The 25,381-nt window shown below is 53.1% G+C and overlaps 1 protein-coding gene across 3 annotated transcripts in view; it reads right to left on the reverse strand.

Moving 5' to 3' along the window:
* LOC125951914 (mucin-5AC) overlaps window positions 1–25,381 on the reverse strand; it is a 45,155-nt gene that overhangs the window by 3,475 nt on the left and 16,299 nt on the right. For 2 of the 3 annotated variants that reach the window (XM_049681056.1, XM_049681055.1), the window contains exons 3-6: window positions 17,557–17,786; window positions 7,039–7,296; window positions 1,677–2,209; window positions 1–1,199 (exon numbers count right to left, since the gene is read on the reverse strand). The exon at window positions 1–1,199 is cut by the window's left edge and continues 1,657 nt beyond it. In XM_049681056.1, the coding sequence (XP_049537013.1) occupies window positions 1–1,199; window positions 1,677–2,209; window positions 7,039–7,296; window positions 17,557–17,786 (2,220 nt within the window). The remainder of the gene's footprint in view (window positions 1,200–1,676; window positions 2,210–7,038; window positions 7,297–17,556; window positions 17,787–25,381) is intronic. The other variant, XM_049681057.1, reaches the window with a different exon arrangement.

Genomic DNA, 25,381 nt, shown 5'->3' on the forward strand with positions numbered 1-25,381 from the left:
CCGGTTGCTTCTTCTCGTCCTGTTCAACCTGTGGGAACGGCAAGAACCGTGCTCCCGATACACTACGGCTCGTGTGCACAACAACCCAACTTTCGGTCGTTGCGTTAGTGGCACCTTCCGTCTCACTGGAGCTTATCGCACCACGTTCCGTCGTCGAGGAGGGATTCTCGGCGATTGTTGCCGTCGTCGATTCCACTCCCGGTACCGTGGGGGCCGCCGTTGAGGTAGCTTCAGCCGGTGACTCTCTAGTGGCCTGTACGGTAGGTTCTGGTAAGGCCGGAGCACTAGCCACGACGGCTTCATCGTCCTTTACATCCTCATCCGAGAACTGGAGCTCTTCCGTCGCTGCTGGTGCTGGTGGTACCGGAACCGTCTTGGCCGTTGGCCGTACCGTCGTCGTCGTCGTCGCGCCCGCCTCCTCATCCTCGTACACATACTCCTCGTCGTAGTTCTGCTGCTCGGCCGTTCCGTTAATCTCACGCTGCAAGCTATCCAGTTCCTCGTCATCCTCCTCGAACGTTTCGCCCGATCCCGGCAGATAGAAGTTCTCGGTCAGTATCATCGTATGGTCCTCAACACCGATCGAATCGCCCGGAGCCGTTTCCGCCTCCCGTACCGAATCGTAATACTCGTTCTCGCTAATATTGTTCAACCTTCCGTCCGGATCTTCCAGTGCCGGCTTCGAGCTGTCTCCGCTGGTGGGCCCACTAGCGGGCACCGATTCACTGCCGGTCACCGTAACGGGTCGCACGGTCTCATCCGGTGCCGTCAGTACGATCGAGTTGTTCTTCGCAACGATAGCCGCTGGTTGCTGACGCTGGTAGTCGCTGCCGATCTCTTGCCGCTTGTCACCCTCCAGGCTGCCCGATTCCTTCGACTCCTCGTAGTCATCGTAATCGTAGATCACTTCGGCCGATTTGGCCGACCCGTTGTGCGTGATGTTGATGGTCGGGATGATCGGTTTGGCGGGCTGATGGATGAACCGGGACAGGGATGGCGCTCTCACGGTCGTTGTCGTCGTCGTTGACGTCGTTGTGGCGCTGGTTGTCGTGGTTAGTTTCGATTTCGCCGAGTTGATGAAGGATCCACGCGGTGCAATGGCTGCATTGTTGCTGCTGCTGCTGCTACTGCTGCTACTGCTTGGGGCAATAACTCGTTTCGCTTCGAATGCTTGTCGGAAAGCGTTCGGTGCCGGTGTTCTGGAAATAGAAAGGAAAAGAATTAACCCGTGGCTGAGACACGATGTTCCGAACAAAGAGCGCCCTTTATCTACGATTAGCCGCCGAGAAGAATACGGTCGGAAAACATGAAACTGATAGCCGGCACTAACTAACTGGACGTTTAATTATGGACCTGGAGCTTCTCGGCCGTTGCTTGGTATGATGATATGAGCCGTCGGTTACGGTATGAGCTGATACCTGGCGACTGATAAGCAGCATTCAACAACAAGTCGTTTCTGACCATAAATTCCTAATTTACCTAACGCTGCTCACTGCCTCTACCTCTCTCTCTCTCTCTCTTTCCCTTTCTCTCTGTTCCATCAGATACACTTAAATACCAAGATCAGAAACCGGGAGCGCCAGGAATGTGAAACCCTTGTAAGGATCGTTTATCTGTCCGTGCCAATGATGATGCTGCTGGCTGCGTTGTTGGCATCACGAGTGCCTCGAACCTACCTTCCACTGAATCGATTGCGCACGGCTACGGTATCGAGGGTGGCACGTTCGGTGGCCGCTTCCGCCGTCGTCGTCGTCGTCGTCGTTGGCGTCGTTGAGGTCGATCGATAGCGATTCGGTGGCCGCAGCGTGGTACGACTGGAGCTGGAGGTCCCACCGAACCGACTACCACCGTTGTTGGCGTTGTTGTTGTTGTTGCCGGTGGAAGGCGCGGCATTCGTGGCACTCGGCTGTCGTCCACCAATGCCGGCCAATTGCGTACTATCGGTCGGTTTCGATCTAGAACTCGAGTAACTGTTGCGACTGCCACCGTTCACCACCGGGCTGCGGGTTTGCGGTTGTCGTTCGCCGCGCTGCTGTGCCGCCGTCAGATAAGAGGAGCTCGAGCGCGTCGGTGGCTGCTGCTGCTGTTGCTGCTGCTGCTGATCTTCGCTGGCGAATGGTCGAGCACGGCTCGAGATGTACGACAGCTGACGGTCACGTACGGATGCTTCCGGTGCTGGCGCCGATGTTGCTGCTGGCGGTGGTGGACGCTGCAAGTAAAACGAATGCCAGAAGTTAGAACCAAGGCAAGGCAAAGGTAACACCCCATCTACACGGGCGCGAGAAAGCTGAAAATGAAAAAGGCGAGAATTTTTGCTCAAATTTTTGAGAAGTGAGCTATTCTCGTTTTGAGTATGAGTAATTCTCCGAGCTGCCGCTTGGAGCGCTGTCTAAGGATTCCAACGATCATTTTTCCTTAGCAACCACAACTGTTGCTAACACAAAAAACGCCTACTGCATTGTTTCACAGGTAGTTTGCAGGTAGCTCAATTCTCAATTCTCCATTCTCTCCTTTCTCGGTTTCTAGACGAGCGGAAAAATTCTCGCTCCGGATTTGTATGGATTTGACATTCTCAACTCTTTCATTCTCATCTCATTTTCAGCTTTCTCGCGCCCGTGTAGATGGGGTGTAAGCTTACAATCGCGCACAACCCATCAACACCACGGTGGCCCCATCGCGGGTAAGTGTGAGGCCCATGGCCTGCTGGGTGCAATCGTTCACTCCAGAAACCATGCACCGCGCGGTCACAATGTCAAACGGCATATGGAGCACCATCGACCAGGAGGCAGTTGACGGTAAAGTCGTGATAATCGCATAACCGTAAAACACCCCCCAACACCCCCATCCAACCCCTTTGAGACCATAAACGTGTCCCATTGTCCTCCAGCGCGGTACGGCAGGGGGTCTTTTATGCTCGGCGAAGGAAGGATACTTCGTTAAAACGGTTCGCCCCAAGTTGGTGCCCCAAATAGCGTAGCAACCGTAACGGGTCACTATGTGGTCTCCAAGGTCCAACAGCTCAGCTACCGTTCGATTGGCAACCTCCGATGCATGGCATTCTCCTCCGATCGCAATCGGCCAGCATCCCGTAACCGTTAGAGCCGTCAGCTGAGATTGGCGCCCTCGCCAGAACATCGAAGACCAACGAGAATGCTCTATCCCCCGTTGCGGGCACACTGGGAGTGGACACTCGACCGTATGGTCTGGTGTGTGTGTGTGTGTGTATGTATGTTGTCCTTCAAATTCTCGCCCATTCAGACCTTCACTGCTCAATACACGCTGTCCTTCTCTCTCTCTCTCTCTCTCTCTCTCGCTCTATCTCTCGGGAATTGGAATTCGATTGCTCAACCACCGGCGGCGTCAAAATGGATAAGCAACTCGATCGCACCACAACCTCGCCTTGTCCAAAGTGACCAAAATGGGTGTGCGTGTGTGCGCCCAAGGGTCGTTTCCATAATCTGCACACACCTTTCGCTTTCCAGCCTTCACCAGCTGTCTTTCATCAATCAAAAACGTACAACTATCGTCTGCGTTCACGCACCGAGAGCACGAGAGAGAGAGAGAGATGGGGGCCTGGTCACTTGGCACCATACTGGACACCATACTCCCGCCAAATGTAGAGCACACACATGTGCACCCGCCTGATACGTACCGTTGTTGCCGTTAAGGGGAGCAGCGTGTACCTTTCTCTGGCCAACATCTGAGCCGCTCGAAGCGTCGGCGGCGACGGCGTGCTTAATGCCGTGACTTGCCGTGCTCACCACCAACGGCGACGAACCCGATTGCATAACCACAGCACAGGAAAGGGCTTTCCTCGAACGACTGTGTGTGTGTGTGGCTTACCTTCTCATTTCGCCATCAACCCCCAACAAGTCCCTTTTAGTGATCGTGATCGTGCAATTTGGACTAGTTATGGTCCCCATCGAGTACTAACCCCAGCACCGAAGCCATTCTAAGCCGGCGGACGGGCGAAACAATCGAATCCGTTTGACGGAAACCGATGGTTTCCATGCGCACCGCTCACTACATTCTAACGGAAGTGTGCTGGAGCGAGAAAATTAAATTGATTGGCCGTAATCATGGATTTATGAGTGCCCCAGGACATATCGACCAGGGTTTCGGTGCAATAAATGGTGTCCCGCTCCCCGGGCCGAATGAATGGTTCGGATCAGGATTGGATCTGTTTGCCTCACTTGACAGCTACCACACGCTGCCGTGGTATGCAAATTGAAAAATCATTCTCGATTATTGCTAAAATAAGCTCAGAGATCTCGACGGCTTTACTGCTGCTGCTGCTGTGGCCACGGCCGTGTACCGTGCGCGTTTGTCTGTCTGGCGCGTTGTCGCATTGTCGACCATAAACATTCACTTCTACGGTGCGCGTTCGTTCTGTTTGCTTGCCGCGATCCTTCACCACAAGCTGTAGCGCGATCAGATCTGAAGCAGCTAAGGTACAAGAACTGTGACTGGAAAAGCCTAGCGCTAGGTTAGCGAACTAGCTCTGACTCATGTAGCATGGCGTCGCCGGACAAACAAGAACCGAGAACCGAGCCGGTACCAAGATAGTCACTTCGCGTCACTCCGAGTACGCAGCATCCGTTCGCAGCAGGGCTGAAAGCAAACAAAACGAACAGCGCGCGCGCGCGACACAAATGGACACAACCAATAAACTCCCTCTCCCGCAATCGCCAATAAAGTAATAAAGCGATCGCACAACCCTCGTTCGTTCTGGAGCAGGGCGCTGGCCTCGCGTACAAACCGTGTCCCAGAGCAATGGTTGTCGCGTTCGCTCTCGCAAAACACATCTTGACGGTCTTGACCGGACGGTCTTTTCCGCCCCAGAATGTCAAAATTATTAACGAGCTGGGACGGCAAAAATGGGGAACCCCGCGGGTTCAGTGGACGGTACCAACGGTCGGCCCACTTCTAATGAGGGCCCTGGACCGCCACAGACCTTGTCTTTGGCCCATAAAATGGCTGGCCCGCCACTACGTGCGCTCACCACTACGTGCGGCCTCCCATGTACACTCCGAATGTTTTAACCACAAGAATCCAATGCCGATGTCTTTTGAGCGCGAACGTCAATTGTTGACGCAACGCTGTGTTCGTGCCAGACGAAAGCCGGCAGGGCGGAGGGCACACGATGATTAAGACCTCGTACTCGCACCCGTCACGTAATGCTAATGGTAGGCGGCCAGCAAGAACTGGAGCACCAGATCGAAACCAGAAATTCCCCAATCAGACAGCAGTTTTTTTTTTTTCCGCCTCATTCCACGGGAATCAATTCCGTGGCGTAAATAAACGCCAAATTGTGTCGATCCGATGTTTGTGGTGATGGCATTGATAGACCAAAGAGCACCAGCCTGTCCGGAGTCGATCCGAAGATCGGTTCTCGCGTAGTGACGGTAAAAGGAGGGTAAAGAGGTTTTAGTTATGCAAAGCAAGTGCCACAATACATTCTTCTCTTACGTGGGTGCTTTGGCACCACGACGCGGCGGCGTGCGAAGCGACGAAGGAGGCCGCGCATTGTGAGAGTTGTGCAACCGAAACCCACCCAGCCCAACCCCAACCCAACCCACCCTGTGTGTGCACGCCCTCCGGTTCGATCGCTCCGTGGGAATTCTTGGCTTGGCGAGGCAAACGCCAACAAAAGAAAGCCAACCGACGGGAGGACGTGCGGTGATTTGTGGTGGTGCGTCTTCACCGCTGATGGCCAATTAAAATTCTTAATCATCCTTCTCCAAGAAAACGAATGCCATGTGTGCGAAGTGTGCTGTGTCCTCTAGCTTCCTAATCGCAAACCGCATCTATGTTTTCCTGGGAATTCGCCAAAACATGGGGACGAGAGGAACAACACACCGAGTCCGGGACGTGAGCATAATGCTCGGATGGGCTCGGCAACTCGGCAAAGTTGCTGCTGCTGCTGCTGTGTGCCTAGAATAGGGATTGCATCACGCGCTGGTTGAGAGTCGAGAAATGGGCATTCCGTTTGCCTCGTCTGCCTTTTGCCAGCTCATTGATCAACAAGCAACTACAGCAACCAACAACAACCTTCCGCTTGTTGCGTTTCGCAGAACATTTCTCTAATGTTCGATCGACGCTGCAGAAGATCCCTGAACTGCAAAGAACAAGCCATGGCGATGGCACAACCATGGATCCTTTTGGCCTGGCTAATGAACAAACTTTCAAACAGTGTGTCGGCGAAATCATCGGCCTCATCGGCAAGGAAGTGGGCACCCCTACCCCCATCCAGCCGATTGCCGTTCGATGTCGAACCATATCGCACGCTTCACTGGAGCTTAGCGATGGAAAGTCGCACTGGCCCGGCAGCCAGCCAGCCTGGTAGTAGCGGATTTACGCACATTTACATTTACCCAAATGCAGCGCACGGCCCTCTGGTTCTTCCTTTTTGGCGTGCCTAACGAACCGAACCGAATGCGAGCGCATTTCGTGCTGCTCGACCGTTCATTACAGAGTAACCTCGTTTCGCGGTGGCTCGTAATCCTTCTTCTTGCAGCAACCTGCCACCATTGCAAGCACGTTGGCCACCAATGGTCTATTGGTTGGTTTCCTTGTTGAGGAAACTTGTTGAAGCTGCCAATCAACGGCTCAGCCGCGAGCTGTCAATGAAGTGAGGGTTTTTTTGTTGTTGCTGAAATCGGTTTCAGTGTTTGTAGAGCGAAATGGGGATTAACATGATCGCAGGCGTCGTGAACGATCGGGAACCATTCTTTTTTGGGGCGTTCTGTTATTTACAATTACATTCTACAGAGTGCACAGAGCGTAGAAGGTGCATTGGTGCAACGGCTACCGGTGGAGGAGGAATATAAAGAGGAGCAAAATAGTGTCATGCCCGAGCCCGAGTGCCTCCCGCCGTTCCACACATTCCACAACCAAAATTAATCCTGTCCTAAAACGGTGCCGATATGTACGATCGATGAGTGTCAGTGAGAGAGTGTCTGCAAGTGTCAACCGTAGGAACTAGCCATCAAACCCACCAAAAAGAAAAACCCACTCCCAAAACCATTAGCTACTTACCGGTGGCGTTTCGGTGGTGATCAGCTCCCCGAAACCGCCCGACACACCGAACGGGCTTTTACGCGGCGAGCTGGCCGCCAGCTGTTGTCTCGGGCCCGTGGCCGCGGCCGTACCGGGGAAGTTCCGGCTGGCGGTGAGTCCGTTGGAGAAGAACTCACTTCTCGGTGGACTGCGCACGTACTGGAAGCCGGAGTTGGCCGAGGGCGTCACGGAGAAGGGTCGGGGTGATATTTCGAAAATATCGCCACTCCGCGGGGACTGTACAAGATGGCGCGGCAAATGCGGAGTGGTGCCGGAATGACGGGGAAAGGAAAGGAAACATGGGATGGAGAGAATGGGAGGAGGATGTTTTGGGGATTTTTTGTTGTGTTGTTTGATTGGAGGGAGATGATAAGAAAGTAAATAACAAACACGCATACACACACAGATAATACAAACGCAAAGAAGAGATATATATGGTAGATCATAGAAGCGACTACGCGATAAGGAGGAAATGGGGTTAAATGTCAACTCACTACTCGCTACAATACATGTACACTACAATTGGAATATACTACATTACACTACGCTACAGTACAGGTACGCAGCAATAATGACTACGACGAGGAAATGGCGAGGATTTTACAGGACTTTTCGTGGATTTGCGATTACCGAACGTTACGACATACATACGAGGGTGATGACGCGATAGCCATGTAGGAGACACTTCCCTGAACTGAAAAAAAACATGTCTCTTCCTAAATAGATACACTTTCCCGCATAACATCTTTGACGCAATTGGTCCGATAGTTCAGCCCGCGTGAGCTCATCTACGTGCTTGCTCCGAGGCCATCAAGAAACGGGCCAAACCCAAACTACGTCGCCTCTTATGGGACGACGTGACATAGTTCTATGACCGGTAACGACGGCCCGAACCGAAAACCCAAACCCACCAATGGGTCTGGACCACCGTTGCTGACTACCTTCGACATGAGCGGAATATTCAATCACTTCTGTGCGCTCTCAATATCCGCACGCCTTCATGCGGCCGCCGTCAGTCTGTCGTCACATGACCTAGTTCACGCTGGACAGTGTAACGACACGAATAGACGTCGTGAGTGACCGCGCGTGTTGCGTTAAGAAGGATTTCGGTTTTCCAATCCCACCCATCCAACCGTTAATTACTTTCTAGCCCTTTCTAATTGACGCCACGCCACGAGGTGTGGCGCGTCCGGAGCGTGTACTGGGACACATTGACAAACAATGCCACCGGCGGGGGCGCGTATGCAACCAACGTGACATTAAACCTTCAAATTCTGAGGAATATGCCAGCGCGTCTACAGCAGCAGCAGCAGCAGCAGCAGCAGCACTACTCCCACCGTGTTAGCCCAAGACAATGCCACCGTCGCCGCTCGTCTCATTATGCTCGAATGAGCTCGTGAATTGATGGAGAAAAGATCATGGCTCGAAGATACGGGTGCAATCACGGCAGAACGTACCACGGCAGATGAGATGAGCACCCGAGGGGAGAAGTGGTGGTGTCCGCATGCTGGCATGCTGCCACGCTATGAGTGTGCTGTGCTGATGGTGATCGTTATCGAAAATTGCTTGTGAAATGTTGTCCCATACAGATACACAACACCACCAGCATCGTTAAGTGGTTGGTGCATCATCTTCTGCGGGTAGTAATTGGGGAAGGGTTTTGCAGAAGAAAAAAGAATTCTCACGTCCTGCCCACTAGCTGCTAAATGCGTCGCCATGCCAACTGTTGCCTTGTTGCCCAATAATTCATTTCTCAAATCTCTTTACCTTCGATGGGTGGTGGACGATGCCCTAACGAAACCTCTACTATGGGACCATCCGGGATAGCATCTCCTGCAGCGCATCGAACGTAGATGCTCCCCCTAGTTTTATAAATAACCAACAAACACTTGGGAAACATATTACTTATCTTAATTGATCTGCGGCCCCCGGTTGTTTGTCACCGAGCCGCGCTTGTCCACCCATTTGTCCTCCCAGCCGTCGCCCACCATGATGATCACGCGGTTCGCGTGTTTCTTGGAGCGCGAAAAACAAATCGCATTTCACGCGCACACGCGGACCGCACCCTCCAGGGAACCGCGTCGCCACGTTTGCAGCAATTAATCCGTCGAGCCGCGTGGTGGTGATGGCGTGCAGGTTAAGAGCCTCCTCTTCTTCGGTCTATTGCTGCCACTAGACACACAATCATGGGCGCCACGGACCAAGGCAAATTACCCTTTTGGCGTGGCGAGAACGAACGATCTGCATTGGAAGCGCAACCCAACCGTAAGAACCCAAGTCGCGTCGCCAGCACCTTCTCCTAATTGACGGGCGTACGTTGGGTGGTGGCTACGTTCATGCAAAAAAAAACCCGCGACGTCTCCGAGCGCGAGATCCGCGGCTCTCTAGGCACCGGATTAATCGGAATCCGATGCGTGGCGGTGATTGAGTTTCGTTTTGTTTGCCTACTCCCCTCCCGCACCGGGGACACACCTCGCCACATACCACGACCGGCTAGCCGATGTTGGAGAGACTCCATTAAATGTGAAAGGAACGATCGTGGATTGACGCGACGGCGACGACGGCAGCGGCGGCCGCGGCGGAAGCAATCGAGCAGCGCACGAACAGTGGTGGACAATTGCAACCAGATTGATCTTAATTCTGCGCCACTCGCCGCCATTCCTTAGTGGCGGGGTTGGACCGGATTGTTGGCAGCGGTTGTCCTTGAACGCTGGTCGGCGTGGCAGGTGGGGTGTGTGGAGTACAGCACCACAGTCACAGCCACAGCGTAGGTACTGCCGGGTTGTTCCTTTACGCCGGTCCATTTACGAGTAGGTGCCGTGCCTCACAATCACTCTTGTGAAGTAGTAGTAGCAACCGCCTCTCTCCTGGTCGCCATAACAACGCACACAAGAGGACTGCGCTCCACCCTTGCGAGCGATTCGAGCAGTCGAGCAGACACCACACGTTTCGTACTGCGCGAGCGGTGGCCCCGCGGTCGGCAACTTATGTCGCCGTGGTCCAGGAAAAGGAGTCAGGACAGAAAAAAAAACCCGGGGAACCAGAGACTTTTAATCGATCCGTGTTGGGCACTGGAAAGGTATTTTGGGAAGGGGAAGGCATAAAATATGGACAAGCGGCCTGCGGCTCACAACCGCAGCTCAAGGCCGGCCGGGCAGTTGCGTTCGGTGAGTCCAACGCCCGGTACGTCCAGTAGCGTGCCAGCCTCTGATCACCTCCCCCCCCCCCCCAGCTTCTCGTTGACTTCCTTTTCGTATTCTTGCAGCGAACCGATCACATTCGCTGCAAGGGGTGTAAGCTGCAGCTACAGCTGGAGTAGACTCCATTTATGGCTCGCTGGACACTGAATGGTGATTTCGGTCACCGGTACAGGGACCGGCAGCAAAAACCGAGCGGGAAACGAGCGAATTATTGTCTTGTACCTGTATCGCTTCGCCAGCGCGACCATTTTGCGCACTAAATTTATGTGAAGTAGTTAAAGTCAGGTCGCTTGAGGTAAATACCGTCAAGTGTCATAAAGGAGGCTCGATCACAGTAAGCAAAACAGCAGCAGCAGCAGGTTGACAAGAATGGATCAAACAATCACAGCTGTTGTTGTACATGGACAGTTAGTGCCTGAGGATAGCCCGATCTTAAGACACCACAAGGAAACATTCCCCAAAAAACAACTGTTAAAGACCAACAAACCAGGTCAAAGGGACACGCCACACACGATGCGCTCCGATTTTGCGTGCGCGCCACGGACAAGCAACACGATCATTGATTGCAATTTCGAATTTATTCCCGGGGTAATTGGCACGCCAGAATTCGATTACACGATCGCAAACCCCCCCCAAAAAAAAACAAACAAACAAACAAACGATCGATTCTTTTGTGCTACTTTCCCCGTAATTGACGTCATGCTGTTCTTGGGGCAATGTTTCCATTTTTTTGCTGCTCCTTCTTTCTCTCCGGCTCTTGTCCGAATGATCGAGTTCGGCATTCGCTGGCAGCGCTGCGAGTCGGTGGGCCTGGGAGCACTTCCTACTCGATCAGCACGGATTGCACGGCAGCAACAGCTAATAGCCCCAGTGTCCAGTACGCCAGTGTGCGATCAATAAATATGCCAACCCACAAACGTCACGCGGCCACACCTGGAACCCAGCGGTGTCTGAATTCGACACACGGAGAGCAAACCCAAGACGCCATAAAAACGGGTTCCTTTGGTGGTCGCGATTCGTGTGTACACGAAATGCTCCCCCCCCCCCACCCCATTCTTCCACTCACCCTTCCACACACCAGGTACATGAATTCTAGCCACGCAGATTGGCAAACGGAGCTGGTCCATTAGTCCATTAGTCTTCGATTTGAGTCGCGCCGCGCCGGGAACCCTATGCGGCTCACTAAGAGAATGACACCGTGGTGTGGCGCGTGTAGCATTCCAACCACCTCCCTCCCTGGAGATCACCAAAGAAGGCTCCGATGACGACTCCGGTCGGTGGCTGCCGGTTGCCTCTCGCGCGAACGCTCGAATTTCATCATCTAGATCGCATTCCTGCATTAAGTGACATGCGCGTTGTGCGCCTGCCAGTACCAGTGACTTCAACCAGGGCCGGACTGGCCACTCGTCAACCGGTGCGGTGCTTGTCGGAAATCGAACCGCGTGCTGGATAGCAAAATGGATCGCACCCTGCTCGAGAGCCAATCCTAATAGCTCACGATCTTTCCTCTGCTCGATCAATCATGTTCTTTCACCAGCACCCCCAGCAGGCTCAGCGATTCGTTCTGGATTTGTTGCCCGTTTATGCAAATCATTGCCCGACTGTCCGGCTGGACGATGAGATTTATGAAATTGATCCACGAGAGCAGCAGCAGCGGCAGCAGCAGCAACGGCAGGAGTAGTAGCGATCTGACAGCCACGATCATGTTTTGCGATTATGACGCACGGAACGGACTGTGAGGACAGATTAACTAGCCGAGCCAAGGGCGGTTGGGTTGGGGTCTCTTTGTGGGCGAAACCGAGTGCTTTCCAATTCGTTCTTAGTGGTGAGCCCACGGTGGACGGAACGCAAGATAAACATGGTGTCGGTGCGAGCATCAATCAGGAACGGGCAACACCAGCATCAATCAACCATTTACAAGCGTGTGCGCCTTCAATTTCACTCTTCCATTCCAACCATATCGTACCGTGGAGCGGGACCGTAAAAACGGTGAGCATAATTACATACCACCCCTTCGCGGGTGGAAAGAGACCTAATCCGAGGCGTTGTGTCCCTGTTCCCTCCGTACTCCTCGCGGGGCTTACAGATGCCAGCCGCGCGAGAGAAAAGAAGCGCAAAACGAGCGCCCATTAGGAGGTGGAATCATACGGTGCATCCAGCCCTCTCCGTCGCCATCAATCAAATCCTCCGGCGGCGCCCGGACCCGGACAGTGGGTGAGAGTAAAAGCTCAGATCGAAGGCATTCCACTCTCGGTGCTCTCCTCGCCAATTGCCCGTTTGTCCGGAGCCTGCGCCCGCCGCAAGGTGATCGCAAGGCAGTTGCAGCAAATCAGTTTCACCCAGAAAGAAAGTTCATTGAATCGCAGCGGCGGCGCAATCCGGAACGAACGAAAGTCTCGTTGCGCGCGGAACCCCCAAACGGAACGGAATGGAACGGAACGCTTGGCGACGCTCGCCGCTGGATCTGGAGACGCGCGGATCGCGGAAAAGCATTTGTCGATCGAAGGCATAAATTGAGATAATGATAAACCGGAGCTGCTGCTGCTCCGGCTGCTGCTGCTGCCATTCCACCATTTTCCGGCCACCGGCCACTAGGCAAACAATCGAGCGTCGCACCCGGCACCGAGGAGCGGACACCGTTTGGTGAAGGAAAATACGCGCGAAAGGCGGACGGGCGGGGGGGAAGCGAAAAACAAAGCGCGTTCCTTGGTGCTGGCGAATGGTGATGGCTGGTAGAAGAGATGCAGTTTGCTGGCGTTTGCTGGCAGTGAATGGCGTTTCGTGGTGGCACTTTCCGCTTTCTTGCCACAAGCGAGCGATGCTTTGCGATGCCGATGTCGCTCTCGCTCGTTCGTTCGTTCGTTCATTCGTTCACTAGCCGGCCAACCAGCCCTGGAAAAGATACCAATCGAAGCGCGCAGACTCTTTGGTGCAGAGAGCGGAGAGGGAAATTTAAGTTAGAAATTTCCATTTTGGAAAGCCAGCCTTGCCAGCGAGCTGTGGGTTCCGTGGGCCAGTGCCAAGCTGACCACCGAGCTGCATTTCCGGACCGATTTCCATGCCGATTGCAGAGGCCGAGAAAGTGAGAAGTGGCACTACGGTAGCCAATCGTACTCTCTAGTGAGGGTGGTGGTCATTGTGGGGGCAAGTTTTCAATAAAACATATTAGAATATTACATTCAGCAGCATCATTAGTTCGTCAATGATTATCAAATGCATCCATCAATGTTATCAGTAACATTCTGGAGGCTTCTTATGCGCGCTACAGACATTGGCCGCGACTTCCACTTTGTACTAGACGCACCACACCGGCAACAATAATAACAACGGAGCAGGTCTACCATCCGGAACAACATTCGGCACGCCAGCCAGCTCGTGGTATGTAACAATGGTCCAAACGCCGCGCGCGCACACCTCCTCCGTTTCACTGCAATTAATGCGATATGCAATCGCGGCGGCCCAAGACCCAAGAAACCAATCGAGCGAAACTGGCAATGAATCGCTTGGCAGTCCGGACACACGGACGAGGGCCCGCCAGCACCAGTACCAGTCTAATTACCACCAGGGGAGAGGGAAGGAGGAGGAGGAGGGTAGTGTCTAGACCCCATTCGAATGCACCTTTGTTTTATGATGCATTCTGAGATGTGAGGTTGCGTAAAGCCCGGGGTCCTAGGCCGAGCGAACGAAAACACCGGAATGGCATACCGACCAAACAAAAGCAGATATTTAAAAACGGAAAACAGTCACACACACACAAACGCACAAGAACCACCGGCTTGAATATGCATTACGGTAGTACATGCGACGCCATGCTTGGTGCTTGGTGAGGTCCTGGGACGAGCTTCTTCCTTCTGCGCTTCTTCTGCGGCATTCATCGTCATCATCGCCGATCGATGATCGAGCATCCGCGGTTCGTCGCTAGTCGCCGCAGTGACACGATGATTATATGCTTCTGCAAAGTCAATCCGTCGATCGCTACCTAGTGGGACTAGTAAGCTTACCAATGATCGATTGATAGTAATCTCCAACTCAACCAAATTAGCGTTCGTTGGAGCGTTTCTCATCCGGATTCGTTTCATAACTCAACATAAGCCATCAGGTAAATTGGTCATTACCTGTTTCAGACCGAAATCGCGATCCCTTTAACCGATCTTTAGCCAAAGTTCCGCGTTCCCTCACGCAATGCGACACTGGTCCCAGGCGCTGGTGATTTACGACGTCACCACAATCGCAGTAAGCTAACCAGGAAACCGAACAAACGGAAATGAAGAATATGTTTACAGGGAGAAGGCTCCAGTGACCCCCGGGAACAAATCAAATCATTATAAAACTCACTGAGCTGACCCCCTTGGCACCCGTGGCCCTTCGTCTGTCCGTCCATTTCCGGTCCTCCGAGCTTGCTTGCGAGGAGTGCTGCAATGGACGCTGTCATCTTCAGCGACGGCCAATGGAATGCCGCCACAAAATGTGACCTCGAAGGTCACACAGGCCGAGGCGCCTCGATGGAGATGGCGATACCAACCACCAACCACCAAGTGGTTGGTTCCCTCTTTATGTATGCAGGTGTGTGGGGTACCACCCCAGTCGCCAGTGAAAACCACAACCACAGGTCTCTCTATCGTTCGGCCCCGGGTAATGATGGATCTCCTCTCCTCGCAGGGGGTTAGAAAGAATAGAGACAGGCCCCACCCCTCTAAGCGCACCCTGGTATGGAATGGTCGGCGTTCGGTGATCGTTAAGCCCATCTCTTCACCATACCATTCATCCGTGGGTCCGTCGGGAGGGGTTCATGTACTGCAAAGTTCAATGGCCACTCGCCGCACAAAAGCCCCTTATCGACAATAGGACGCAGCAACGCGGCATCTCCTCTGCGTCGTCTTTGGGCGAACGAATCTTCAAACGCGGTGGCGATGCTTCGTTCCAACGATGATGATGATGTGCTGCTGCTGCTGCTGGTAATAGTGTGGATGCCATTCAATAGCGCCGCCATTCGCACGATACAGCGACGATGCAATAATCATAGAAAAGCAATAAAAAAGGTGCAGCCCGGGGACCTGCTGCAGCGGCGCCATTGACAGCAGAGATCGTGCGGACCTTTGCTGCAGGGAGCATCATGTGCGGCCACAGCAACAAGTGTGAATTCGTTTCGTGTTGTTAGAAGATATTGCGGGATGATCGCGTCGATCGTGCTGTTCCAACATGGATCCTTTGTCGAGGATTTGTTGTTCAGCAAGACGCCATTTGTTATCTACTTCTACAACAGAACTTTAGTCGTTCAATTATTGATGCTTCAATTCCGCAAGAGTCGATCATCAATTTCTGATAAGTGCACGCGTACTTGGCCGACAGAAATTCTTTACCAACCACAAAGATCACCACCCATCAGTGAGCATTGACCCTTCGCGTTTCGATAGCGATGAGCATTGGGGCGGCATTCGTCACAGCAGCGTCTTCAGCGAACCATCTCGCTTATCTCGCTTCCAAATCATCCTTCTCCTGCTCCACGATCACGGCAGACTAGATGACGACAGAGAAATGACATCTCCTAGCCCCCCCCCCCCCCCCCTTTCTGCACACACACAACCGAATGATGAAGCAGAATGATTCATCATTCATCATTCCATCAGCCAGCCGGCCAAACGAATGATGATGGTCAAAGATCCACGACCCCCTTGAGATGATGGCCCGCAGATGATGGCGTACCGGTCCGTCAAAACAACGGCGAACTCGCGAACTCGCGCGCATCATGCTCGGGCGCAACGCCACGGTGGTAACTGCGCTTCAATGTTTCACGATGGATAAGCGGCCGCGCGCCCCTTCGACCGACTCATCATCCACGATCGAGCGAACTCATCAGCGGGGAACCCCCCTTTTGGGTCGGTCGATGACCGACCTTTCCGATTTTTGGGCGATTTTTTTTTCGCGCGCGCACCTTTCAGTTCAGTGGTTTGTTGGTTTTTTGTTTCTTCTGGTTATTGTTTTGTTTTGTTTTTCGTTGTGGGCCTTGTTTGGTGATGGTTGAGCTTTAAATCGCGAGCTTTTGCGTTGGCATAAATTAAGCCTCTAATAACGAGCCATAACGAGCCTTCTTAGCTTGCCCAGCCCTAGCCACCCCCACCGGGGGGAGAATTAACGGCGAAGGCGTCACACTAAGCGATTGTCACGGAATGATGCGGTACGTTCGATAGCGATGCGAAGCCATTCATTATTATTTATTTTATTATTTTCTTTATCCTCCCTAATTCGCCTCGCCATCGGTGGCCTTCGGTGGCCTTCGGTGGCCTTAAGAGAAGGCCTTTAGTGTTATTCTCCGCCTGGTGCGCTGTCTTCGCATAAGTTATCCGTGGTTTCCTAATGTACTAAAGCTCTTAGGGGATAATTTATGAATCTTTTCCTATTTTCCATTTCCATTTTTTTTTTTATTATCAATTTTCACACCACTTCTGGCCAACACCCTAGGGGCTCAAGAACCGATTGCTGACACCGCCTAGCTGCGAGCGGAAATGGCAATTCATGCCCAACGTATCTCGCGCAGTGTCAAAGTGCATTCACATGATCTACTCCGGTGTGCACCGTTCGCTGACTCACACAGACGTTCACACCGTCTACTATACACGCCATTCCGTGGCAAACACTGGAGCAATGCAGATTGTTGGCGTCTGAAGACTGATGGTGAGTTCGTTGATAAAAAATAAACGCGGTTTAGTGTGGCGCAGTAAAGCACGGCCACCACCACGCATTGGCCACGGGCTGTTGCAGCGCACGCTAAAGGTGACCGGCTTCATAAGTATACCCCTTCCCCCGCCCTCCTTCCTCTCTGCCATTTCTGTAGGAAATGTATGACAAGGTCGCCATCTTTTTCCACACACACACATACACTAGTGGCTCGATGGCTACTAACGGCTTCAACTTTCGCGTATGTCGTAACGAGTCGGTAACGCAATTATGTATACTAGCAGATACTGCCAGCGTAGGAGGTAGGTTAAGTATTGTACAACGACTGCAAGAGCCGAACAGCAGCAGCAGCAGCAGCCGCAGCACGCGCTGTGTTGCTGCTGTAGGTCCTTCTTGCTGCGTCGTAACTACTACTTCGCTTATCTCTTTATCCACGTTCTGTCTCTCTTTCTCTCCTACGCCGCGCTAACTACAACACACACACACACACAAACCGGAGCAAACTACTAATTCACAAAATATACTACGTGAAGAGCGAGATAGCAGCAAACATGGTTCAAGGGGTTTCGCACAAAATGGAGGAGCTTAATATGATCGATCAGTAAAGTTTTCGTCCACTTACCGTGTAGGTGAACTGATAGTAAGATGGTGTGATGCCGCGCGACCCGGTCGGTCCATCGTTGGGCCCGGCACCCCGGTCGACGTTGTTGCTGTTCACGAAGAGCGTCTGCTCCTGGTAGGAATCGGACGGTGGTTGCTGCCGTTGCAGGGCCGACGGAAAGAACCCATTTCTCGAGTTCTCGAACGATGGCACGAACCGGTTCTGCGATTGCGCGAAGTAGTAGTTGTTATCTGCAGCAAAAAAAAAATCGGAGGGAAACAATCAAGCGTGAGTGAGATGAGATTGATTGTTTAGAACAGTGCACACTCAGTACACTTTAGTACACGGGACGGTTAATCACGGTCACCCAGCTGCTGGCGGCGACGATTTCAACGCCTACTTCGGCGACGAACGCGTTCCACGCTATTAAAACCAAATTTAACTCAACGTTCCTTCACTTCCCCCGCCCCGCGCGTGTAAGCTCATCTTTGGCTCGTGTGTTTTGTTGGGAAATGCATCACGAATTTCCAAGCCCATCTTTTTACATTTTCTCAGCCCACTTTCAACACGCCACTCTCTTGGGAGTGCAGCATAAATTAGGCACTGACAAGCCACGTGCCAGGGGCTCCGAAGCTCCGTGGCAGCCTCCGCTCATGATCCCTCGCCTTTCGCTACATTCAATGTCATGCATTTTTACCGCAACCAGCTGAAGCGAACCAACCCCACGCTCCGGTAATGTGGCCCCCAACGGTTGGTGTGACTTTTTTTTCGAAGGTGGAAAGGGTGCTGCATGGGATTGTGAAGCGCCCTCTCACACACCGTGCGTGCGTGTGTGTGTGTGTGTGTGTGCCAATTGGTGACACGATTGCCACGGTTCAAGAGAGCCACCCCCCGCACGGAGGGGGGGGGGGTTGGCCAATTTCCCGAAAACCAAAAAGGCCCTCGACCGAAAAAGGGAGTTCACGCGAAAAGGCGGCTAAAAATAGAGTCAGAAAAAAGAGCGTTTGTCCGTTCGTCGAGGAGGCCATGATTTGCATGCGACTTATGCCAGGTAAGGTAGCTCAAAGAATATGTTTCGTTTTTTTTTATGCGACTATCCTGCGACTAACATACAATTGAATGGAGTTTATAAATCTTCGATACACGTTTGCAGGATCGATAGCCAGCGTTCTGCCGTGTCAAGTGTGTGTGTGTGTGAGCTCCAGGGACCTCTGATCAGGTGCAGGTCGGTTCGCCGGTTCTCGTTTCTGGTCCGCGAATAAACAATGTCCCCATCCCAGCCCTCAACACGACCATATTCGTCCACATGTTCACGAGCGACAAAAAAGCATTTTGCTGTCATTCAGTTGCCGCTGGCCCGATCCGACCGACCGACCGACCGACCGACCGGTGGTGGGTATCAGTTGCGCCACACCGCGCTCTGCATTCCCATGTATGCCAAACGCCACCGCCACCGCCAGCGCTGCTTGAATGGCCAGATCGTAGTGGCAAGATCAAGACCCTCGCGTTCGGTCGCGTTTTATCCGGGTGGTTCGGTTGGCAGGTTGCAGCATAACGACGATGGTGGCGCATAAAAATGGCCACCAACGACAAATGAACTCGACGGTAAACCCCCCCGAGCCAGCCAGACCGCCCGCCCTCGCGCAACACGACAGGCGACGGGTTAGAGCGCCCGCGATAGAAATGCAATTTTTCAAGTCACCAAACGGAAAGAAATATGCACGGCATCTTTGTTGCGCCTTTGTGGCAACGCAACGTCCATTCCACCGTTCGAATGGCCATTCTACGGAGCGATGCGAATGTCATGTCCGGCGCACACCGGTTCCTAGGTAGATAATGCTGTCGAATGACGAAGAAAATTAATTATCCATTCATGTTTTGCGGTGAACTATTTCGAACCGCGGACGACGACGACGACCACGACCGATCGACACGTGGCTGAAGGAGTTGGCGGTTGGTGAGCCAAGAACCGCGCGATCATCAGTTATTCTAATCGTGTGCTTGTGCGTCTGTATGTGTGTCTCGGCACATTCCTGGTACCGGCAGGTACGCTGTCATGCGACACGGTACTCCGACCTCAACGGTCGAACCCAACGGTATAAAACACGCGCTGATGGTGGTGGTCACGTTCGATCTTATAACCCGACCCCCCGCCCGTGAGACCGATCGAGTGAAAGAGGAGGTCATTCACACCTTACACACACACCCACACACACACACACACACACACTTCACCTGACTGACGCCAGACCTGGAGACTGGAGAGTAAGGACTTCAAACGTTGTTTTCTCTCCAAACCACCTTAATCGTGATCGTGATCGCACTGGCGGGCCACCAGAGGTGGGCGCATTGAGACAGAGTGTGTTCAAGTTTTGGTCCGAAACCGTTACCACCATCACGCGTAAGAACGTGCCCCATGACTCACCGACTTTCGGTCACCGGTTGTTCACACCCCAGGGACAGTCCAGCAGAAATGGGGGAAAGAACAGAATCCACTCGGAGGAACCTCAAAAAAAAACCCCGCGGCCATCATAAATCAGGGTACACGCAGCACCGCAGCAAAGGCTTCTGAGTGATCATTTACACGATGATTAAGGTCACCAACACGGCCCAGTGGCCCGGGGCCTGTGTCGGCACGGATTTTGACGTTCCCCCGTTTGCGGATGCGTAGGATGTCATCGCCGGGAGGGAGGGGGCGCCAATGGTTGGTGGAATGTACCATCCCGGATGTAGCCGGGGGCACGAGGACAAGAAGTTTCAGATTTCGAGAAGAGGAACCCTGTCAGCAGCAGCAGCAGCAGCAGCAGTAGTAGTGCTGCCAGTTGACCTTAATCTTCCCGAGCGACGTACGTACGTACGTACAGACGTACATTCCAAGAGCCGGTCCCTCTCCAATCAACGAACACAGAAATAAATTACAATTTTATCTCAAGTTGTTTGTGCGGCTCAATTTCAAGAACCCAGCGTCGGAGGACTCGTCGTTGTTCTACTTCTCCCGGGCGACTACCGACCGTAGATGGATGACGGCCTCTACGTGCATTCCTCGTATCTGTGTGTGTGTGCGCACGTGTGTGTGTGTGTGTGTGTGTGTGTGTGTGTGTGTACCGGGGTCTGCACATGCAAGTTCCTTGTAAGAGCGAGCCGTAAAATGAAGCTGTCACAAGTTAATGCATGCTCGAGCAATGCTTGATGCTCGATCGAAACGATATGGCCCCGTGCTGCTAACCAACATGGACGCAAATCCAACGCAAAATAGGAGGAAGGCAAAAAAGGCAAAGTAGAAGAAGCGAATTCGTTCGATGCGTATTGAGCATCGCATGCGCACGCTTTTGATTGAGCCAAGGATAACGCTGGTTGCTAGTGTGGCCTCCTTTGTTCTGAACCTCAATCATCGCTTCCCCGGCTGGCGCTGACAGCACTCTCGAGCTCTCGATCGGCCCTCCCCTCCGCCGGTCAAGTACGAATTCATTTTCCATTTTCAAATCGACCGTCAATGTTGCCATTAGACCGTCGCTCTCTCTCACTCTATTGTTTTAAACCTTCACTCGAGGTGACCATACCCTCTCTTCTCCCCACCCCCGAACAGCAGCTAACCTTGCACGCTTTGGAAAGACGCCGTTTTTTTTGATCGGATTTTTCGGAAGGAAAATTACGCGCCGTCGCCACCATCGACCCATCGAGCGAGCTAATCACCCGCGAAGTAGTAGTAAGGAAGCACACCTCTACCTCTACCTCCCTCCCCACCCCCCACACTACGGTACAGCGCGATGTTTCCGATCGGAAGCCGGTGTCTTCGGTTTTGGGCCCGAAAAACCTTCGAATCCGTTTTCCGCATCACAAAAGACGAAGACTCGTGTGTGAAGACGCTGGTGGTGGTGGTGGTGGTGAACGGAAGCCGAAAAGGGTGCCAAACGTTTCCGGTCGATGGTGGCACCGGACCATTACAGATCGACAGCTGGCATTGGTTCGAGAAAATGTTTTGTTTGGAGTGGGATGGAAAATTGAAAAGAAGGAACTGCGCCACACGTAGAAGCAAAACGATTGACACAGGACCACAATACACACACACGCGTGCTCACGCTAGAGACGATCATGTAATCGTGTGGACGGAGCGACCGCTCAAGTGTTTTGCGCTTTTTCCCTCCGTTACTTCTTCGATTCGATTCGATGACCGATGACGGTCTACACTCTACCTTGGCAGTGGCGTTTCGGACAGTCCCAAATAACCGTGGAATGGACGGGGAGAAGGGGAGGGGAGCCTCATTTGTCTTAAGCACCAACAGAGTCGATGCTTCAAGATGCTGCGGCTTTTGCTCACCGCAGGGAGGTCAAGCATTCGATTGAAAATGGCCGACCATCGCCGATGCGCTGTTCAGCGATACCCACGGCCCGTGTACCCGAGCGACCAACCTACCTACGCGTACTTGAAAGCTCATCCAACGCGCTTCTGCGCTGTTTACCGAAACAATTAGAAATCGGTCAAGGTTGTGAGTTTTTCGGGGGGCGCGGTGGAGATCGAGGCCCTTCGTCAAGAGCAAACGCCTTTGAACATGACATTAGCAGCAGCAGCAGCAGCAACAGCAGTGAAATTGCGTTACAATGCGCCTTCGGAAAAGCACAACTTGAGGCTCGAGGCTCGCGGTAGTTAATCAAAATGAGGACAATATCCAATCGGCTCGTTGATGTCGAAGCGATGATGTTCCTTTCGAATCCGTTTGCTTCTCTTACTCGATCTTTCCCCTGCTGTTCCTTCGCTGTGGTAGTGATTAAGGGACACAAACACAAACACACCTCTCAAGCAAAAGCTTCCACCGCAAAGAAATGAATGTCCCGCGGAATATCATAAATTCTGTGCTTACACACAGAACCTTCCCCGCCCCTCTTTGGCCATCATATTGCAGATAAAGACGCGATACTCACACACACACTCACATACACACACGGCGGCAGCGAATGGCGTCCTAATCCAGTTGCCATTTGTGAAGTATCTCGCTACATCAATAAACGGGCTTTTGTCGACGACCCATTACCATAAACCCATTCCACCGGCGATTACACGCACCATCGACAGAGAACGAGGCTCGTGCGGACTCGCCTTTTTTTTTTTGCATCGAGTGTGGGAGGAACCGCTTACGACCAGAACGACATCCAACCAACGCAACGCAACGCGCAGAAATTCCATTCCGGACGTTCCTGGTATTCGGGTAGAAGAGGAAGGGTAGGGCATCCATCGGGGCAACGAGTGAGAGTACTTGTTGCCGGTTTATCATAAATAATGCCAATAACAATAAATAAGCGATGCAACATTGCAGTCCGAGTCCGAGTCCGAGTCCGGTCACACTTCTGGCGACGGCCTCAGCCCTCCCGGCGTGGCGTCAGGCCTTTGCAGATCGGCTTCACGTCCCGTGAACCGCGCACCACGGGATACGCGCGTTCCCTCTACGTTCCTGCGGTCTATGGTTGCTAGGATTGCGCATTCCAACCGTTGAGGGAGGCAATCACTCGATCCGTGCGGTTTAAACGGTCCAATCGCAAAGGCATCCATTTGTCATGGCACTACGCTAAGGCGTCACCTTCGTTCGATTGCCCTTGCCACTTTCCTTTTCCTCCGACCACAACGACGACGACGACGACGACGATGGCATGCTTCGATTCGTCATCTCTCATTCATTCGCCCTCCACTTCATCACCGCTGCACACAGCATCCCCTCCTTCCACTCTCTGTTATCCAGCGACCTACCCAAGTCACCACTAATTGCGGCTTATCACGAGCCCAGCATTTTATGGTGATTTCATCGGACAACCATTCGTCACGTTACGCTGACAACAACCTCCATGGTTTGGCTTCGCGGCTTTCTTCGATCGGTTTATCGATCGGCATTGATCGGCATTGATTTCGGTTCGCCATTCGCTCGCCACGCACTTCACACAACTCCGCTCGGCTTTCCCTTCAGTGAGTTGGCCCCCCGGGGGTTATGTGTTTTTCCACACGAATTTTCCCGAAAAATTTCCAACGTCACACGGGGCGTTCATTAACCCTGTCCATTGTTTTCGGCCCGGAACGCTCGCGCCGGCACGGTACGATGCGCTTTTCCTCGCAAAAGAAAAACAAAACAAATCAAAAATGATCGGAAAATCTGTGTACCGGTGTACACCGGAAGTGCCGTGCCGTACCGAGGAGCATCTCGGTGTGATGATGGCCGATACCGTGGCCAATACCGGGGCTAATCGTTTTGATCGATCTTTCACTCTAATGATACTGGGCGCGTCGAGCGATTGTTGGTTTATTAATGTAATAATTTTATTTTCCCTCGCCAGATTCACGGACCAATAACGGGCACCTCGCGGCCGTATCATGACGTTCGACGGTTGCCATTACGAAACACTGGCGGCTACAGTGTTACGACACTCTACGCGGAGGAGATGCCATCCTTTTATCTCTGCTCACCGATTCGGTGGTCACGCGGCCCGGCATCGATGATGTTCCGATGGTTTTTGCTTTCTAAATTAGCTCCGGTTTCGGTTTCGGGCACCACCAACACCCGGACCCGGTGCTGCTCGAGTTTATTGACGACCGATAGAGAGCTTTTACTCCCGTGCTCCGAGCTCCATGTTATTTATTGGGAGCGCAGCGCAGAGCGACCATCGTAATCCTCTGCCAAGCTCTTGGATTGAGTATTAGCTCCGGTACGGATCTGGATCCCGAAGACGGCTGTTCGTTCCGGTTCGCTCATGGCCACTGCAAGCCATTCCGGGTGACCGACACCAACACACACACACACACACAGCAGCGCCATCGGGTGTCCAATGGTGTGGAATGCTCGGTAATTAATGCCCGCGTCGCGCGCGTTGTGCAATGCGCGTTCAGATCGGTGCCACTGTTGGTTGGAATGGTGGGTCCCCGGGGGGGGGGGGGGGGGGTGGCCTGGGAATGGGCACAACTTTTAGCAACAATAACAGACCAACCGAACAGAGGCCACGGTTCGCTCGCATGTCCAACCCCATCGAAGGTGTCGCTCTTCCTCCTGCCAGCGGCCCGGACCGCGACCGGACCGGAGATGTTGCGTCACCGGTTTGCAGAAAGGAAGTCCGCACTCGCGATCCGGACTTTTCGCCAACCGCGGATGACCGCGGTGAGCGGCGGCGGTGGCCATGGTGGTGGTGGCCACTAATCGGGCGCCAAAAATATGTGCGAAAACCCCGTGCGGCCGAGTGGCCATTATGCAAAGACAAATGCTCCGCCATTCGCCATGCCGGTGGGCCCGTTTTCCCGAAACAACAGAAAAGGCCACCACCACCACCACCACACGAGGTGTGTAGGGACAGAGACCTTTTTTTGGTGGAAAGTTTATATGTAAACCGAAACGGCTCGACTTGGCACCAACTTGGTCCGAAACCCGGGGGAAAACGAGTGACGAGCGCACTGAAAACAAAAGCGAACGAGCGAACAGCGAAGGGTAACTGAATCGGAAAATTAACAATTTTCACGCCCGCCCACGGCACGGGGACGACGGTGTTGCCACTTTTCGCACCGCACCATTACCGGTGGACCCCGACATTAACGCCGCATGCGTGACTCCACAAACGACGCCGTGGACGATTGCATCAAATCCTCGCGCCATTGTCTGTCTGAGCTAGGCGAGAGAGAGAGACACCGCCATTGTCAACCGAATTTTCCAACTTCTGCGGCACGATAGGATGTTGATTCCCTTTACCGATCTGGACCTGAACTCTGAAGTCACCATCTTGGTTCTTTGTTTGCCGGCTAGCGATCTCTGGCGACTCTGGTGCTCGACATACCAAAGAACGACGCCAGAATGGGGACGATGGTGGTACCTAGGGCACC

This window comes from Anopheles darlingi, chromosome 2 (assembly GCF_943734745.1).
Source record: "Anopheles darlingi chromosome 2, idAnoDarlMG_H_01, whole genome shotgun sequence".
Taxonomy (NCBI): domain Eukaryota; kingdom Metazoa; phylum Arthropoda; class Insecta; order Diptera; family Culicidae; genus Anopheles; species Anopheles darlingi.